This window comes from Elephantulus edwardii, unplaced genomic scaffold (genome assembly GCF_000299155.1).
Source record: "Elephantulus edwardii isolate Elephantulus edwardi_28Jun2011 unplaced genomic scaffold, EleEdw1.0 scaffold00011, whole genome shotgun sequence".
Classification (NCBI taxonomy): Eukaryota; Metazoa; Chordata; class Mammalia; order Macroscelidea; family Macroscelididae; genus Elephantulus; species Elephantulus edwardii.
In genome coordinates, this window is record NW_006399761.1 from 10,978,580 (window position 1) to 10,998,103 (window position 19,524).

The 19,524-nt window shown below is 41.5% G+C and overlaps 1 protein-coding gene and 1 pseudogene across 2 annotated transcripts; both read left to right on the forward strand.

The window, feature by feature from the left end:
- Positions 1–15,125: 15,125 nt before the first annotated feature.
- Positions 15,126–15,879, forward strand: LOC102867350 (annotated as a pseudogene).
- A 289-nt stretch (positions 15,880–16,168) lies between these two features.
- LOC102867761 (ubiquitin-conjugating enzyme E2 C-like) lies at positions 16,169–16,719 on the forward strand. 2 transcript variants are annotated; one of them, XM_006880916.1, is made up of 2 exons: positions 16,169–16,304; positions 16,386–16,719. In XM_006880916.1, exons 1-2 carry the CDS (start codon positions 16,169–16,171, stop codon positions 16,706–16,708), a joined length of 459 nt encoding a protein of 152 aa, XP_006880978.1. In that variant the 3' UTR covers positions 16,709–16,719. The 2 variants fall into 2 exon arrangements, with proteins under 2 accessions (XP_006880978.1, XP_006880977.1); XM_006880915.1 differs by having other exon boundaries at positions 16,169–16,719.
- Positions 16,720–19,524: the final 2,805 nt, after the last annotated feature.

Consider the following 19,524-nt stretch of genomic DNA (forward strand, 5'->3'; position numbering starts at 1 on the left):
GAAACTGAGGAGAACCTCACGCACTTGCTGCAGAGGGTCAAGGACTGCACCCTTCAATATGGACTGAGGCTCAATGTCAAAAAGACAAAGATTCTCACCACTGGGCCAATTCGGCATCAGGATGGATGGCGAAGAGATTGAGATTGTTCACAGCTTTAGTTTGCTCGGCTCCACGGGCAACACTTTTGGCACCAGCAGCCAGGAAATAAAAAAACGTATTGCGATGGGAAAGTCTGCTGTTAGGGACCTCTCTAAAGTACTGAAGAGCAACGGTGTCTCTCTGGAGACTAAGGTGCGCCTGACACAGGCCATGGTCTTTGCAATCACTTGTTATGCATCAGAGAGTTGGACAATGACTAGGGAGGACAGAAGGAGAATTGATGCCTTTGAGCTGTGGTGCTGGAGAAGAGTATTGAATGTACCATGGACTGCCAAGAAAACAAACAGATTCATCCTGGAGAGGGTTAAATCAAGCTGCTCCTTGGAGACAAGGATTCTGGGGCTTCGTCTGACATACTGTGGACATGTTGTAAGGAGAGACAGGCCCTTGGAGAGGGACATCATTCTGGGTAGAGTGGAGGGACAGTTCAGGAGGGGAAGGCCCTCTAGGAGGTGGATTGATTCAGTGACTGGGTAATTGGGATGGGAGTGTCAGAGACAGTGCAATTGGCACAGGACAGAACAGGGTTTAGGGCTGTTGTACACAGGGTCACTATGAGTCGCAAATGACTCGACGGCACATAACAACAACAATAACAACAATTCTTGATATTAGCCAGATGTTCCTGTTGCATCTCTTAAATGTCTCCTTTAAAGCCTGGAGAGGTAGCAAAGCTGATCAGTACTTACATTCTACATACACATCTTTTTTGAACCCTACTCTAAAGTTGCCATTTACTTTACTGGTATTATTTAAGCAAGCTATCCAATTTCCTTTGTGGGCCCAAATCACCTCACATCTGCATGGTCCTACTCAGCCATGGTGGTGCATAGTATTGATGGACTTCATTCAGAGGAGCATGGCAACAGGCTTGCAGGAAGATTTATCAACAACCTTATGAGTTATGTAGATGACACAACTCTGCTTGAGTTCATCTCCTGGATTCCTTGAGGTGCTGTCTACAGAGGATGAAGGACTATAGCTTTCAATATGGATCAAGGGAACAAATATCATTACCATTGGGCAGATAGACAAAATCCTGATAGATGGAGGAAAGAATGAAATGGTCAACAATGTCATCTTACTTAGATCCACAGTCAACAGCATTGGCACCAGTAGTCGGGAGATTTGGAAATGTATCGCATTAAGAAAGTCTGTTATCCGATACCTCTCCAAAGTCCTGAAGAGCAATGCTGTCCATCTAAATACTCAGGTGTGTCCAATTCAAGTAATAACCTATCCAGTCATTTGAGAGCTGGACAACGATTAAAGATGTATGATTGAAGAAGAATTGATGCTTTTGAGCTGTGATGCTGGAGAAGGATGCTGTATATTCCATTATCTAACAAAAGAATATGTTAGGCCTTGGGTATAGTATAGCCAGAGTGCTCCTCGGAGGCAAGGATGGTGAAGTTTTGTCTCAGACACTTTGAGCATATTGTTAGGAGAGGCTATTCCTTGGAAAGGGACATCAGACTTGGAGAGGCATAGGGTCAGAGTAAGAAAGGAAGACCCTCAATGAAATGAAATGATACAGTGTCTGTGGCCATGAGTTCAAGTGTGCTGGGAATGGTAACAATGGCACAGGATAGTATAGAGTGCAGATCTGTTGTATGTAGGATTGCTATGGTTTGTGCACAACTCAATGGCACTTAACAACAAACAACAGCAACTTGTGATGAGAGTTACAAACATAACTCAGAAGAGCCCGATCAAATAATTCATTGCACCCCAGGGTGAGTGATTATCCTTGGGGCGTGGAGCCATCACAAGTGATTCAACCTGGTCTGGCATCTACTCCTAGCACTAGTAGCCTGGACATGATTCAGCAACATGCATATCCTCTTCTTGTGAAAAACGCCGAGTCCCAGTGCCCACCTGGACCTCAGTGAATTAAAAGCTGCATTTTCGCACTGTCCAGAGGTGAATCCTGTGCACATGAAAGTTAAGATCTTGTATAGCTTGAAGGATCTCTACTCCTGTGGCTATGCACACTGGATGCTAGCTTTCCTGTAGACAGAAACACTGAGCCAGTAAGAAACCTTCTACATTTTCATGGGAAATTCATGAGAACTAAAAACCTTCAAAAGCTCTGTCTCTCTTTCAAGATCAGCAGAAGGCTGACAGAGACAACCCAGCATGATCTGACAGATGGTGTATGTCAGATGGATGAGTGGGAAAGGGGGGAAAAAGTCTTTCAAAGTACCTGATTGTAGTTTTAGCAAAAAGTTACCTTTAAGCCAATTTTCCAGAGGCCAGTAGCTTCTAAGTGCTTCGGATCAAGGATTCACTATTCCAATATTTTGCTGGTAACTGGTTAACTGGATTGCCTCCACACGTAAAAGGAGGCAGTGCTGGCTATGCTTGTCTCTAATTAAAACTGCTGGTTTGAGAAATGAATACAGACTATTAATACGGTAAGAGGTGAGCAGAACCTCCCCAAGCTTCATTTAACCTGGGGTGTTGACACCACATTATCCAGATTTTCATTTCCAAATATGTGTCCCTTAATCTTAGCATTAGGTAATATTTGTATGTTAAAAAGGAAGAGATAAGGGGGAAAAGCCTCCCACAAAATAAAAACCAAAGCCAACAACACTTTGACCTCAGAAAGAAAATGGGGGGAAAAAGAAAATCCAAACCCTTATGGTTTCTTTAAATAGCAAATAAAATAGGATGTCTTCATGACAATATGATACTTTATAATAGGGTGTTTCTTACTTTCTGGCTGGGCCTCTTTTTTTTTTTTTTTTAATTAAATACTTTTACTGGGAGGAAAATATTACATTTAGAGCATCAGAGCAAAAACATCATTTTCACTCATTCCCCCCAAAAAAAGATGCTCAGTGCAGGCCTGGTGGACTGTCCCCAGCACCAGGCATCTTCAGGCTGAATGCACAGGGGTCCCACAGTGCTTGTGCCACAGGTCGATGGCCTTGCTCACAATCGCATCTGAACTGTCCTGGGGAATATTTTCCAGGAATGTGGTGATCTTCTCGGCACTGTTCAGGGCCATTACTCTGGCTGGGCCTCTTAACCACCTCTATTTCTTCATGTTATAGACAAGGACTGTAAAACACAGATATCATGAAAGACTAATACAAGGCAGCATTTCCAATTATCTGCTTATAACTGTGGGGGAAAAAAATAATACTTTAATTTCTTACATTCTTGTGGGAACAGTCTACTGATCTGTCTAGATACAGTAGAATTTCCCCTTTACTCAATTTAAAGGAGGGCTGCCAAGTCCTTTGCTAGCCCCATAAGCATGTTGTCGATCAAACCATTGGGATTCAGTGGATTTTCACTCATGATTGTAGTAGATTGCCAGGCCTTTCTCCCTAGTTTTTCTTCATGAGCAAACCCTGTAGAAATCTATCCAGTATCTTAACCTTAATGCAACCTTTTACGGAGCATGAGTGATACCTACACAAGAGATGGATTGGCTGGAATCCAATCCACAATTAGAGAATTCTACTTGTCAGACATCACCTGTATCAATTTTAGGTTTAAATTATAGCTGAAAGCCACAGATTACAGAACATATACCCACAATCTCTAGTGCAAACATTAATCAATTCCAATAAGAATTTTTGCTGCAATGGGATGCTTATATGTGTACTATGGTTACCGAGCTCTTGAAATGTGGCTGTTGAGATTGAGACACTAAATTCTAGAGTTTATCCAATTCTAACGGACCTAAATGAAATTTAGAGCTGTTCTCCAGGGAGTAAAATGTGAAGAGCTAAGGGAACCGGGCTTTGGAAGGATTTCTAGAAATGTTTTTGCTTAAAGAGCTATTATTCACACCTGCAGGGACTCAAGGATACAGGAAGGAGGAAGGATGTAGAGTGGCTGGAAGCCGTTGAGATGGGGGCCCTGAGCTCTGAGTTCTCTTTTGAAAAATAAGAACATTGGGATCGATAAGTATTATGGAAATTTCAAGTTATGCAATTATGTGATGTTTAGCAAAATTACAATTGACTTCCTCTGTTCCCTGCTTTTACACTTTACCTTCTCTCTTTTTAATGTCATTTCAGGTTGCTTTCTAACCTGACCAATTTAAAAAAAAAAACAACACACCATCATTTCCATTTCCAATATGCAATTTCATGTTCCCTCTCAAAAAAGGCAATTAAGAATCATTTTCTTAGAGCAGTCATTTTCCACTTTGAAGGGGCCAGGTAGCCGACTCACCCAGCATCTGAGATCTGGCAAATGCAATTAATTCAAAGCATGACTTTGTTCTTTCTGGTCTCTTGTCCTTTCAAAACCATGACTCACACTTATTTGGGCTCACAACTTATACTTGCTTTGCCTTAGGATATTACAATTTTTTCCCCCTCCAATGGTCTCTTCCGCAGCTACCCTAAGAAATATACTTCAAGCCTCAGGCAGCGCTTCTCTTACTTCACATTAAATGCAAAAGGGAAATAGTGATATAAAACCTCTCATTTCCTGATAACTTCTCTTTAATTCCCCACTTTTCAATTTTATTAGGGCCACTTTTCTTTCACATGTGTTCCAAGTGCATTTGCGGTCTCTATCTATCCCCTTCTTAAGAATCCCGCCTGAATGCCATATCACATCTTTCCTTCCCTGTCTCTAATTATCCTCCTAACTGTTGTGACTCACTCTCCATCCATCTCTTTTCCTATCAGCCTCCTTAGATTAAAAAAGAAAGTGGTTCTTCGTCAATTTCAATTGGATCATTTTGCCTTTTCCTGTGGCCTCCTGCTAAGATTCAGATTGAACCCAATTTAAGTAAATTTGCATGTCTTCCAGTCCAAGAACTCGGCATGAGGGTTTAAAATGATTTTTAAGATGTTTCACTTTTGGAAAACAGATTCTCAACAAGGACTCAAAACCTATCAATTTTCTGAAAGTCACTACCAATCGGCGTCTTGGATGTCTTCTTTTTCAGTATCTAGGCTTGAATGTGGAAACTAAAAAACTATTCTAGATTCTACTCTGGGGACCATAGTGGCTATGAGAGTTTAAAGGGCATCTGAATTTAACTCATGGAACCTCAAAGGGCTTAAATCTTCCCTCCAAACGCTCAGGCTGTGCCCTGGCTCTGCCTCCCTCTGTCCGCATGTTGCCCTCTGAACTCCAAAATTTCAAAGTAGCCTTGACCTGCAGACTTCTGGGATTTGTAGTTACTTGTATCTGCATGGTGGTGTTTTCACTAAGAGGCTTCCTACCCTGGCTCCACCACCCTCTGTCCCAAAGGGCTTAAATCTTAAGTAAAGTCTCAAGTAAAGCCAAGGTTGAGAAATCTCGGGGAAAGAAACACGAGAGTTACGTCCACTTGTACAACTAGTTACTCAAAAAGGAGCCTCGGGAAACATACAAGCTGACTCGGATCTGAGAATCTTGAGCCCCTGCCAAGAGTTGATTGAAGAGAATACTGTCTTTAATGCTCCCAACTTGGCTCTACAGAGAGTTGGACAGGAGGACACGGGACAGTCAGGACAGCTGTATTCCAGTCTGCAGTTCTAATATGATTCACTACAGCCTTCACTCTTCTCTTTATGAGAAGTTGAGGCCAAAGTGCTGGGCTTAAGTATTGTGTCACATGTGAATACATCAATTTTGTGGGAGGAAAATGAAATATTGCCTAATTGTATGCCTTCCTAACAACGTTTGCTGCTGTGGACCCATCATTACAATCCTGGGCTAATCTAACTCATTGAGCATCATCTTTTCCTTAACTGACCTTTCACCTTTCCAAGCATGACGTCCTTTTCTAAGAACTGCCCTCTTCTGACAGCATGGACCTAGTATGTGAGATTAAGTCTCCGCATCCTCATGTCTCAGGAGCACCCTGGCTTGTAACCAGACAGATTTTTAGTTCTCTTAGTGGTCCAAGTAACAATTCAATACTCTTTGCCAGTTCCACAATTCAAAGGCATCAGTTCTTCATTCTTTTTTATCCATTCTCTGCCTTTTGCATTCATCGAAGGCAATGAGAATGCCATGGCCTAGATAAGGCACATATTAGTTTTTAAAATGATCGAGAGTTACGTACTTACGAACCTCTTTCACCACCGGGTCATCATGACAGACAATGCAGAGACTGAGATTTTTACTAGCTTCAGCTCCACAGCCAACACTCTTGATACCAGCAACCAGGAGATCAAAACACAATTTACATTGGGGGAAATCGGCTATGCAGAAGACACAACCTTGCTTGCTGAAAAGTAAAGACTACTTAAAACCTCACTGAAAAAAAGACCAACATCTCTACCTTTCAGTATGGGTTACACCTCACCATAAAAATCTTCACAAATGGACCAATAAACAAAAATATGAGAAATGGAGAAGAGATTAAGGTTCTCAATTATTTCATCATTCAATGTTGAACAATGAATAAAGACAAGAGAAGAACTTTGAATTAGGGTATTGACTAAGAATATTGCATATAACAAAAGAATGCCAATAAAATAAACAAATTAAAAAAAAAAAGAAAACAAATCTTTCTTAGAAAAGGTGCAAGCAGAGCACTCCTTAGAAAGAATACTGAAACTTGGTCTCACATACTTTGGCTAGGTGATTTGGAAGCAGGAGTGGCATCCGCTTCCTAAACAACACGCCTCCGGAAACTCTATGAACTTTGATAAATGTCAATAGTTATAGAAAGGCTTCAGGCCTTTGGTTCATAGGGTCGCTATGAGTCATGTTCAACTCGAAGTCAATCAACAACAACACAATTAACAGATACTTACATTGGGTATAAGGTTTCAGATCTTTTGTTCATAGGGTCATGAGATTTGAGTTGTACTAGACTCAAGAGCACTTAACAACAACAACAATCCACAAGGACATTATATTTGGAAAAAACAGAAGTTCAGCAAAAAGAGTTTGATCTTCAATGAGATGGTTTGACATGGTGCCCATAGCGATGGTCTTAGGCATGGTGAAGATTGTGATAATGGTTTAGGACTAGAGACTTTCTTTCTGTTGTGTTGAGGTCACAACGAGGTAAAGATGATCTGCTTCCATGAAGATTACAACCAAGGGGACCTCTCTGAAGTCCTGCTCCTCTGTGACACGTGGTGTTGCCATAGGTCAGAACGGGTACGATGGCAATGAACTTGCTTCCCATCCCTCATCCCACAACAATTCTACTCTACCTCTATGGGGAATTTTCTCCAGTCTTATTTCTCAAGCTCTTGCCTGCACCTTCTGAATAATTATGGCACCTGTGTGACCTCAATTGCTCCCAGTGGTCGTCACAAAAATATTCTTCCGGCTGTCTCTTACAGCATAAGAATATGAATAACCTGCCACTAGTGAGAACAGCTATTTTTGTTAGCCTCCCTGTGAATCAATTCTGCTTTGTCAGCTCAAGTATCTGTATCCTTTTCACTCTGCTGATTCAATGTTATAGATCTCACATGTTATTACTTGCGTTTTCTCCATCCTCCATGCACAGTCTTCCTGACACCCTTGGCCTCAGTGAACGGAACCCCGCCACCTCAATGAGTACAGAATTATAAAACCACTTTCCAAGTGTAATTAACACCGATTCTTTGAATCTGCTTCATTAAGGATTCTCTCCAAGCCTTATCAAGAATATGTACCACTGAGTTGACTGCAACTCATAGCGACCCTATGAACAATGGCTCTAAATCTGGCCAACCTCAACACCTCAGACACCCAGTAACAGTGGATTTACAGAGTTGGGGCTGTTGTCTGGTTGGTTGTTTTTTTGGTGTGTTTTTTCCTTCATTTTAACAGTTCTATGGGGAACTCTGGTGGCCACTTGACAGGAAGCTGTGACGCAATCTCGAAGTCACGTGATTTGAGGCTACCAGGTGTTCCATAAGAGAATGCGGCAGTCTCCTTCCAGGTGATTAACTGCCTCTGAATACCGCTAGAGGGTCAGCTATGGGTCAGTTCCAACTCTATGGTACATAACAGATAATATGAAAAGTCAATATTTCCTTCAGAGAGATTTGTTGTTGTTATGTTCTGTGGTGATGGAGGAAGAGACTCAAGCTACTCTGAAAGAACTGGCAATAAAACAAGACCCCATGAATTAACTGTATACCACTTGACTTATTTCAACAAACAGATGCTGCCCTGAATGTGTTCATCAAGTTGTGCCAAAAAATCTGGAGAACAATCACCTGGCCAACTAACTGGAAAAGTTCTTTATTTGTACCTATTCCAAAGAAAGGTGATCTGAAAGAATGCAGACATTTTTTAAAAATATCATTAGTATCATATGCAAGCAAGATTCTCCTGAAAATTACCCTAAACAGCACATCAACAGAGAACTGCCTGAAGTCCAGGCTGGGTTTAGCAGAGGTCATGGTACTAGGGATATTACAGCTAATGTTAGATGGATCTTGGCTCAAAGTAGGGAGTATCAGAGGAATGTCTGTGTTTCATTGACAATACAAAGATGTTTGACTGTGTGGACCTCCACAAACTGTGGCTGACTCTGAGAAGAATGAGAATCTCAGAACACTTGATCATGCTTATGCTAAACCTATAGTTGGACCAGGAGGCAGTCGTCAGAACAGAGCAAGGAAACACTGCATGGTTCAAATTCGGGAAGGGTGTACACCAGGGATGTGTGTCCAATCTCCATACCTTTTCAATCTATATACAGACCAGATCATCCAGGAGGCTGGGCTCTATGAGGAGAAATGTGGCATCAGGATTGGAGGAAGACTAACCAACAATCTGCATTATGCAGATGACACAACCCTGCTTGCTGAAACTGAGGAGGTCCTGAAGTGCTTGCTACAGAAGGTCAAGGATTACAGCCTTTCTGGATTGAGGCTCAATATCAAGAAAACAAAGATTCTCACCACTGGACCAATAGGCAGCATCATGATAGATCGTGAAGAGATTTAAGTGTTTTACTTTTCATATTTGGACTATGATGTATATCAATGAGGATTCTGTATGGGGCAAGGTAGGGGTCAAACTTCATACCCCCATGTATCACTCTTCAGTTGCTGATGCATATTTTCTTTAAGTCTTTTCTCACTGAGTCATGCCTGTACCTTTAGAAAACGTCATTTAAGTAATTATTGTGATTATTGTAGCTTTAGTGTGGGTTTCTAATAAGTCTTGAAGTATTTGGCTGTTTGTGCTTCTCATTTACATGGTGTTGTTTTTGTTGTTGTGTACCATCCAGTCGGAACCGACCCCTAGTTTACCCTCCGGCAGGTTTTCATAGGCAGTCAATCCCAGGGGAGGAGACTGTCCATCTTTCTCCTGCGGGGTAGCTGGTGCATTAGAACCACGTGCCTTCAGAATTGCAGCACAGTTTCTTGCAACTAGGCCACTAGTACTGTTTCAACCAGCGTTTCCAATTTTATTTTTTTAAAAACCCAACAAAACTTACCCAAATTGTGTCTAAGTTTAAATTATATATCATTTTGAGGAAAACTAATATAAGAGCCATCCTTGTTCATCAAATGCCTCTTCATTTTACTAGGTTTCTCTTTATTTTGCCCAAAAATATTCTGGAGCTTTCATTGTTGAAATGTTGCTTATTATCTAATATTACGGATTTTGATACTATTGTAAATGTATTTTTTTTAGAAAATTCATTTACCAAATATTTCCATCTACTTCTTCATGGAAATGAAAACAATTCGCATATGCTGACCTTGTATGTTTCACTCATTATGTCAAATTGGTATTGTTGCTTACCACGAAGTTGAGACCCTCAGCTGACCCTCCAGAGGGTCTTCGGAGGCAGTAAAATTACACCTTTTGCTTAACAACCAAAGCACATAAGCACTAGGTCTGCCACCAGGGCTTTTAATATTGGATTACTTCACGGAAACTCTAAGAATTTTGCAACAGTTCTATTCTTTTTAATTCATTTGTCCATCTCGCTATTACTGTATTCAAATGTCTTCTAAAGTTCACAATACATGGGTTTTTCTTTTTTTTCCTTTTTATTTTCAGGTTGTTTTTACTTAATAAAACATAAAAAATGATATATTAAAATTTGTATGTATATTGGGACTCCTTAAGTATTGATAGATTAGCAGTGAAATCGTCCAAATTTTCTATAGTCTTGCTCATCAATTCCACAAAATTTCTAACGAGAGCTCCTTGTACTTGCTAACACCTTTCCTAAGCTGGGGTCCTCTTTTCTTTGCTACTTAGCACTGGAAGCATACGGGTTCCTTTTATGAACCGTTGTTACCCAGCCCGGCCTGAGTTCCAAGTGGAATGGAAAACACATAGAGCATAAAAGTTGGTCAATTGCTTCTCCAGAGTCCCTCCATGGTTTTGACATGGGCAAATTTTCTCCCCATAATATGTTAGTCAATCAAATTGTATCTCTCCTATATGTCCACTTCAAGCCCTTCTCACTTTGATCATACAAGGTTATATCATCTGCATAAGGATTCATCTGTGAGGATGGCACAGGATAGAACAGGGTTCAGATCTTCTGTTCACAGGGTCACTATGAGTTGTGCTTGACTTGAGGGCACCTAATAACAACATCAAACAACCTATGTCTCCTACTGGTATCAATCTGAGAAACACATGTCTTCATGCTCTGCTCAATTCCAGACTTCCTCCTAGCTGTCTATCTGGCCACCTGGCCGAATGCTAACTTTCACAGAACAGTCACTGGTTTCACTGTGGGGCCAAGTCCAAAGGCAGAGAACATGCGTACAACAGCCTAACAAACAAGAGACGTATGGCATGCATTTCCTAGCCACTACATCTCAAAAACCACATCTGAACTGACTTAGAACTGACACTCCAAGTGGGTTTTCAGAGACAATGCACGGGAGGAGACCTGCCCATCCTTATTCCTCAGAGCTGCTGGTGGTTTGGAACCATCAGAGAAACAAGACCTTTGAGTTAGCAGCACAATTCTCTAAAACTATGCTACCAGAGAGCTCTGTTGCTTATGTGTAGTGTCTATCTGTCTGTCTGTCTCTCTCTCTCACACACACCCCCCTACCTTGAATAGACGGACTTCTTGTGATACAAAAATCAAGTCCTTCCTTTCAACATGAGTCTTCAAACTAACTCTTCAAGAAGCAACCTGCTGTGAGGAAGGCATGCTGGTCAACCTCAAAAAATTACAGCGGATCTTAACTCTGATTATATATATGAAACACATTTATCCTTTTTGTTTTTGTTGTTTAATTACAAAAGAAGACACAAAATAAGCAGCAGGTTCTCATTGGTCAGTTTTTTGTTTTGTTTTGTTTTGTTTTAACATTTCCTGTCTTTGTGGTGGATATTTATTACCTTTTTCCTGGTAGTTCAGATCTGTAGCCTGTTTCCAAAATTGGGAATTCACCAAGTGAACAAAAAAAAGACTTACCATGTAAGCCTTTGCCTTTGGCCAGAGATGTTGAAAATGCCAGATGCTCACTTATTTGTATTCCTTGAATCAAAAGCATGAACACCTGACCTAGAATATATTACCTTTGAACCTGGACCTAGAGAGAGGATATATACTCTGAAGGAGAATATACTGGAGGCAGGTAAAAGTAGCAGCATCAGCAACAAAGATTTCCCAGGGCAGCAAGGACAGCTGGACAGCTTCCAGTGTCAAACATCAACATATGGCACATTTGAAAATCAAGTCCAGGGTTAAGCAGCAGAACTAAACACTCCTGGTCCAGTGGCATGATTTTCCCTGTGGTCTTGGATGAAGCATTCACTTCTGTTCTCATCTAATCTTCAAGCCAGGTCAATCACTTTCCTGACAATTTTTTCAAGAAATTATTTCCATTCGCAGTCAGCCCATGTGAGTCTCTGTTATTTAGGAACAGGAACTTGATTTATAAAAGCTCACCTTAAATGCCATGAGCTATAATCTCATTAAAGTCAGCTCTTCTCTCCCCCGCCCCCCGCCTCTCTCTCTCTGTGTGTGCACACATGCGCGCCAGCTGTATATTTTGCTTTAAAAATAACACAAAGGGCAACATTTTAATACTTCCTTCACAAGACTGGCTGAATTAAGTCTAATGCATCTTAACATAAAGTGTCCTTGGAAAACAAGGCCCAGATTTTCTCCTCCTTTTACAGCTCTGGCCCATTGCCTTCAAGATACGTCTGCTGCATGCTGACACCAGGTGTTCCCAAGTAGAATTACTTCCTGGGGTTGTCTTGCTGTTAGCTTTGCAGAAGCATATTGTTTCTTAATGCCACATAGGGAGCCCTGTTGGTTTAGTGGTGAAATAAGATGCATGCAAATTGCTTGTACTGTCGAGGGACTTCTAAATGAACTGTCTTCATCCTAACTTATGTGTTGTAACTCGTCAACTAAAAATGTACATAATGTGTGTAAAAGTCTTCCAGAAAGGAGTAGCTTTAAGATAATCCATTTTCATGTCCTCAGAGTCTCTAACTTTGAAGATAGATTTGATGTAGAAATAAAAATGCTTATGTTTCAGACCCATCCACTATACACGCATGTCATACATACAAGGACACACACGTAAATGGAACTCTGGTGGCCTGTGGATAAGAAATTGTACTCTCTGATAAAAGACACACAGTTTTAATCCATCAGCTGCTCTGTGAAAGAAAGATGGTCAGTCTCCTATGCAATGGAAACCTGCTGATTGATTAGCTACCTGTTGGTTCCAATATGACAGCACATAACTATAGTAATTATTGATATCTCTTCTGTGAGTATTTATTTAAATTTTTTACACAATTATATGGAGTGCTAGCATGTCCCGAAATGCAATTTTTCCTGATCACTGCACTGAGATCCCCTATATAAAATTTCCAGAAACATTTGTCCTACATACCACTAAGTTCTCTTGGAAATTAACATGGAGGTGCAGGGCAGATAGTAATTCTCCAGTATGAATACATCTTGTGAAGGTGTGCTGTTAACCCAAAGGTGGCGCCTCTCTGGCTCTTTTAATCCATCGACTGATCTGAAAGGAGAAGAGGGCAAATCTTCTCCCATGCAAATTACAGACTCTGGTGGCTTAGAGGCAAGAAGCTGGGCTGTTCATCACAAGGCACATGGTTCAAGGCCACAGCTGCTCCACCAAAGAAGGATGGGCAATCTCCTCCCTTGCAGTTAATTGCCTCTGAAAACGTGCTGGAGGGTCAGCTACAACAACAGCAAAACATAACGAAGGTTCAGGACCAAGTCAGTTCCAGAGAGCAGCAAGAGAGTGTGTATACACATGAGTATCATGTAGTGACTGGCAATGAAAACCAGTTCTTATGGGGGAAAATTTCTTGAATATGTGGAAATAAGAAGTTACCTATGGAGAGACTCTTTTTTTTTTCAATTCTTACAGGGACTTGACAGAACTTAACAATAACAACATAGAGAGAGTTCAGTTGGCTTAGTAGACAGAAAGTGATGCTACCAAGCCAAAGGTGGGTGACTTTAATCTGGGGCCCTCAAGCCTGTACTGAATTGTTTTTGGTCAAACATTCTTCTAGGTCGTATAGCCCTGGTGTGTCCACTTGCTGTAACTCATGGTTGCTGTGAAGTTAAACACTGTGACACTGATGAGTCAAATGTGATAATGGCTACCCATGGCGGACAGTGTTTGGTGGAGCTCCCCGATTAAAACAAGCTTGGAAGCAGGAGTGGCATCCACCCCTGCTATATCCACAAGGAAATAGCTTCCCTCTGTAAACCCTAGGAACTTGGAGAAATGATGAAAGTTATACATGTGTTCGGGTCTTATGTTCATAGGTTCGCTATGAGTTGCTTACGACTTAATGGCAATCAACAACAACAACAACATGAACAAAATAGTAGAGAGACTATTCACTCATGATTCACCATCAGTGCAAAGGAAAAAGTAAAATTCTGTCATCGGGAATACAACTGTATTTCAGTATAGGCATTATAATGAATGGGGGGGTGCTTTTCCTAGTAGATGGTAATTATATAAAACATAATTAATCTGATTTTGTACGATACAACACTACAGAAGTGGTGTAATATGGTAATCGGTCTGTATGAGATAGTATATGAAGGAAACCTGAGGTAACTTTTCACAACTTTGACAACAATTGTGAAAAAAACCACACAAACCAAACAACCCAATTATCACTGGTGAACTGTGAAACTAAAGGAATTCTTTTTTTAAAGTCTCAAAAAACTTGTTTGAGTTAGCAACTCTAGCAAAACTTTGTGTCAGTTTCATATTCTCATGGAAATGTAACAGTGTAAAAGATCATACTAAAAAAGAAATCAAAGAGTGGTATGCAAAACTGGAGGAAAAAAAAACAGAAGCAAAGCAGTTAAGGAAGAAAGATAGTCTTCGATATGGACTGAAGCTCAACATCAAGAAGACAAAGATTCTCACCACTGGGCCAATTAGCAGCACCATGATGGATGGAGAAGAGATTGAGGTTGTTAACAGTTACAGTTTTCTTGGCTCCACAATCAACACTCTTGGCATCAGCAGTCTGGAAATCAAAAGAGGAGCTGCATTAGGTAAATCTGCTGTCAAGGACTTCTCCAGAGTACTGAGAAGCAACAATATCAGTCTAGAGAATAAGGTGTGCCTGATCCAGGCCATGGTCTTTGTAATTACTTGCTATTCATCAGAGAGCTGGACAATGGCTAAGGATGACAGAAGGAGAATTGATGCCTTTGAATTGTGGTGCTGGAGAAGAGTCTTGAACATACCACGGAATGACAAGAAAACAAATAGGTCTGTGTTAGAGAGGATGAAACCAGGTTTCTCCTTGTGGGCTGGGATCTTGAAGCTCTGTCTCATATACATCGAGCACGTGGCCAAGAGGGAGTGGTCCTTGGAGAAGGACATCATGCTCAGAAGGGTGGAGGGACAGCACAGAAGAGAAAGACTCCAGACGAGATGGATTGATACAATAACAATGGACAATGGAGGCAGGTGTATTGACACAACATAACAACAATGACTTCTGAACTTCATCATGCCTGTGATATTTATCAGCTTTTCTTTTAAAATAGGACAGAAGAGGCAGTGGCGACGGCGGTGGCGACGGCGGTGGCGAAAGGATGAACAACAAGTTCGACGCCTTGAAAGATGACGACAGTGGGGACCATGATCAGAATGAAAAAAACAGCACACAGAAAGATGGTGAGAAGGAGAAAGCAGAACATGACAAGCCGTCAGGGCAGCAGCAAGAGGAAGGCTATTGTCCCTGGACCAGTAGAGCATCCCCTGCAATACAACTACACCTTCTGGTGTTCCAGGAGGACCCCTGGCTGGCCCACCAGCTCACAAAGCTACGAGCAGAACCTCAAGGAGATCAGCACCTTGGCCTCTGTGGAGCAGTTCTGGAGGTTCTACAACTACATGGTACGTCCTGGGGACCTCACAGGCCGCAGTGACTTCCATCTCTTCAAAGAAGGAATTAAGCCCATGTGGGAGGATGATGCAAATAAAAACGGTGGCAAATGGATTATCCAACTATGGAAGGGCTCGGCCTCCCATTGCTGGGAGAACCCCATTCTGGCCATGTTGGGGGAACAGTTCATGGTTGGGGAGGAGACCTGAGGGGCTGTGGTCTCTGTCCGGTTTCAGGAGGACATTATCTCAATATGGAACAAGACTGCCAGTGACCAAGCAACCACAAACCGAATCCGGGACACACTTCGGCGAGTGCTTAACCTACCTCCCAACACCATTATGGAATCCAAAACCCACACCGACAGCATCAAAATGCCAGGCAGCCTGGGCCCCCAAAGGCTCCTTTTTCAAAACCTCTGGAAGACGAGGGTGAATGTGCCGTGACCCTGTCCCTTTTTGGATGGCACCGTCACTGAAGTTGGCACCATCGGAGTCTCTTGTCTTGTTGGCATGCTACCTGAGAGAGAGCCTTCTGTCCTGGACAAGAGGAGCTGGAAGAGCATTTGATGTTCTAAGAACAGGCTGACACGCAGCAGCTACAACCACTGCTGAGATCTCTTAATAAATGGTGCTAAACTGAAAAATAAATAAATAAATAAATAAAATGAAAAATAGGACAGAATAGGCAGTTGTTGTCACGTCTTCAGAGCTGTGTTGTCTTTCTGCAGACCCGATGGCCTCCCAGAACCATGACCCAGCCACAGCCAGCGTTGTTACCACCCGAAAAGGGGCCACTCCTAGCAGGGGCACTGACCAGGGCTCCGTGGCCATGAGGCTACAGCAGGAGCTCATGACCCTCATGATGTCAGGTGACAAAGGGATTTCTGCCTTTCCTGAATCTGACAACTTTTTCACGTGGGTAGGGACCATCCATGGAGCAGCTGGCCCAGGATATGAAGACCTGAGGTATAAGCTCTCCCTAGAGTTCCCTAGCGGTTACCCTTACAACGCACCCACAGTGACATTCCTCACTCCCTGCTACCATCCCAACGTGGGCACTCAGGGTAACATCTGCCCAGACATGCTGAAGGACAAGTGGTCTGCCCTGTATGAAGTCAGAACCATTCTCCTCTCCATCCAAAGCCTGCTAGGAGAACCCAACATCGACAGCCCTTTGAACACACACACTGCTGAACTCTGGAAAAGCCCCACAGCCTTTAAGGAGTACCTACAGGAAACCTACTTGAAGCAAGTCACCAGCCAAGAGCCCTGACCCGCTCTGTCCGGCCTCTGTCCGGCCTCTGTCCGGCCTCTGTCCGGCCTCTGTCCGGCCTCTGTCCTTGTGTCGCATCATCTTTTTCCCTTAATTCATCTGTCCTCCTTGATTTCTGTCCAAGACTCTGTATCTGAAGCTATGGCGTCCTTTGTGGTTTGTTATTTGGTTTTTGTTGGGTTTTTTTTTTGTTTTTAAATTAAGCCTCTGTTTGAACCTTTATGATGAATGTATTAAATACATACATATAGGGTTAGTTTAAAAAAAAACAGGACTGAATGATAATAAATTGTCTGTCTCACTGCCATGGAGTCTGAACTAAATCATACATAGCTGCACCTCCAATGGGATTTCAGAGGCTATAAAATCACGTAGAAAGAGAATGGCCATCTTCTCCCACAGAGCATCTGTTTTATTCAACCATTCTACCTTCTGGCCTAGTTCTGTGCAACTAGGGTCCATTTTTATAACTTTACAACAGGTTTAACATACCTGGAAAGAAGGTTATTTTTTAGGGTAAGCTGTGTAATTGAATGACAGAAATTGTACGACGCAAGTACAAACGGTCTCAAGTTAGTCAGATGAGATTGATGTAAAATTTATAAAAATTGGATGATTACCGTACCTATATCAAATGTCAACTTCAATTATCAATGCCAGTAAGTTTTTTGACTCTCAGAAAACTTTGGACAGAAAATTTGAGGCTTGCCTCTTCAGAAGCCTTCTCACATCTGAATGCTTCAGTAGGAATTTTTGTAGTTGCAGAACCTCTTAAGAGAGGCATTGTCAAGATGAAAATTCTTTTTTTTTAAATTATTATTAAATTTTATTAGTTTTAATGAACATTTATAGACATTTTGGGTTTTCATTCATTCATTGTTGCCCTGTTTTCTCTACCCTCCTCCCCAGTTCGTTCTTCTCCCCCACCCATGTCTGTTTTAATTGTCCAATTGCCACAGTGCTTGTCAAAGCCAGTTCTGATTAATCTCCTTTGTCAGTAAGATGAAAATTCTTGGTTGGCGAGCTTGTGAGAAGGAGCCGCCAAAGGAGAATGACTGTAACTGAAGCAAATAAAAGCATTAGGCATATCTAGGAAATGGAATAAAATTTGTAGGGAGCAAACCTTTTGAGGTAAAGAATACCATAAAGGGAATTCCAACAGAAGGTTTGAAGCTCATCTTAGTGCAGGAAGAATGTCACAGTGACTCCAGGCCTGACCCTTCCTTGAGGAGGCCTATGTCTTGATAAGGCCTGTCCTTATCCTGATTAAGTTGACTAGATGACCAGAACCTCCTAAGGCCTTGGGCCTAATCACGTACTAATCTCTGCCCCTAAATTCCTGAGCAAACTACCATTCTCCTCTAAAGATCCTTAACAGGCCCAACAAAAGGAAACGGCTTTTAGGGGTAGGGTGTTGATCAAAGGGTTGCACAATTCAATGGGGTGATGGTGGTGGTGAGGGAAATTGGAAGGATCTTTTGTGAAAAACCATGTATGCAAACTTTGTAAATAAATCAGAGTAATATATATTTGTTGTTATGTTGTTGTTATGTGCCATCGAGTCGTTTCCGACTCATAGCGACCCTATGCACAACAGCTCTAAACCCTGCTCTATCCTGCGCCTATGCAATATATATTTATTATTTTTTAAAGGAAACTGCTTTTTGTCCACCTGCCATTCTGATCTTCTCTGCTTGGGTCACTTGGTGTCCCTCTCAGGTCTACCTGATAAAGGTCTCTTTCACACTATGTGAGACCAGCCTCTGCTTCTCTCCTAACTCTTTTGTTTTTCTAACAATTACTCCCCCCCCCACCCCCAGGAAGTTAGAACAAAATAGCCATCAAATCACCATTCCATAAGCATTATACAGGCCTGCCCCAGACTTTGTGTATGTTATTGGAGAGGTAGACAATGATAGTAGCATTATCTCAACTGCTTTCTAAACAAATTTATCATTATGAGGAACTGTATTTGCTTAGGGCAAATTGCTGAAGGGCAAAATGTGAGCTGATCAGGGCCTACAGCATTTCCACTGAAATAGTGCTGTTACATGGTTTTTGTCAAGCATGACCTCTTCCCTGGAGGTATTTTTGTACAAAATCTGTAAATAGCTTACTTACAAAAAAATTATTTCCCAAGGGATCATAATTGAAAACAAAGAGGGAAACAAACCAACCCCCAGTATATACATTATATCAAACAACAAAACAGAACATAAATAGCTATATTATCATGAATAAGAGGGGAAAATAATCATTTCTTACTCTTAAAGAGAAAAGAATGAAGGAAAGGTAGAGGAGAGTTTATAAACAGATCAGAAGATGAGAATGTGTGAGGTTAGTAAAGCTAGGATGAAATCAGTAGGGAAAAGTGTCAGAGGGGACTAAACGCTTGACATTTAAAAAAAAAACACAAAACAACAAAAATACCCAAACCCCAAGATTGTATAAGAGTTTGAATCATTTTGATTACCACTAATCATTTTCGTTTTCAAGATCCTATAAGAAAACAAATAGAAATTTCCTTTGATTCCTGAAACAAACCAAAAAATAGAGAAAAAAGGCAGAGGAGGTTTTAATCATTTTGTTTTCATGTCTCCTTCAGTTCCTATTGGCTGAAACTTTGCTTGTTTTTGAAGACACTGATATTTTTGAGGAATGATGGTAAAATATCTTGATAGTCTATGTGTTTCCTACTGCCAACGGGGCCCTTTAGAGTAGTGAGAGAAGATCTTCACCCTGAAACCTACAGCATCCCTTTTCAGCAGGAAGTAGCTAAGAGAATACGCCATCCCCTTTTCCTTATGAATCAGGGT

Bases quoted from the DNA above. Each gene is read 5' to 3' on its own strand.
- LOC102867761 (XM_006880915.1), top strand. From the start codon at position 16,169: ATGGCCTCCCAGAACCATGACCCAGCCACAGCCAGCGTTGTTACCACC.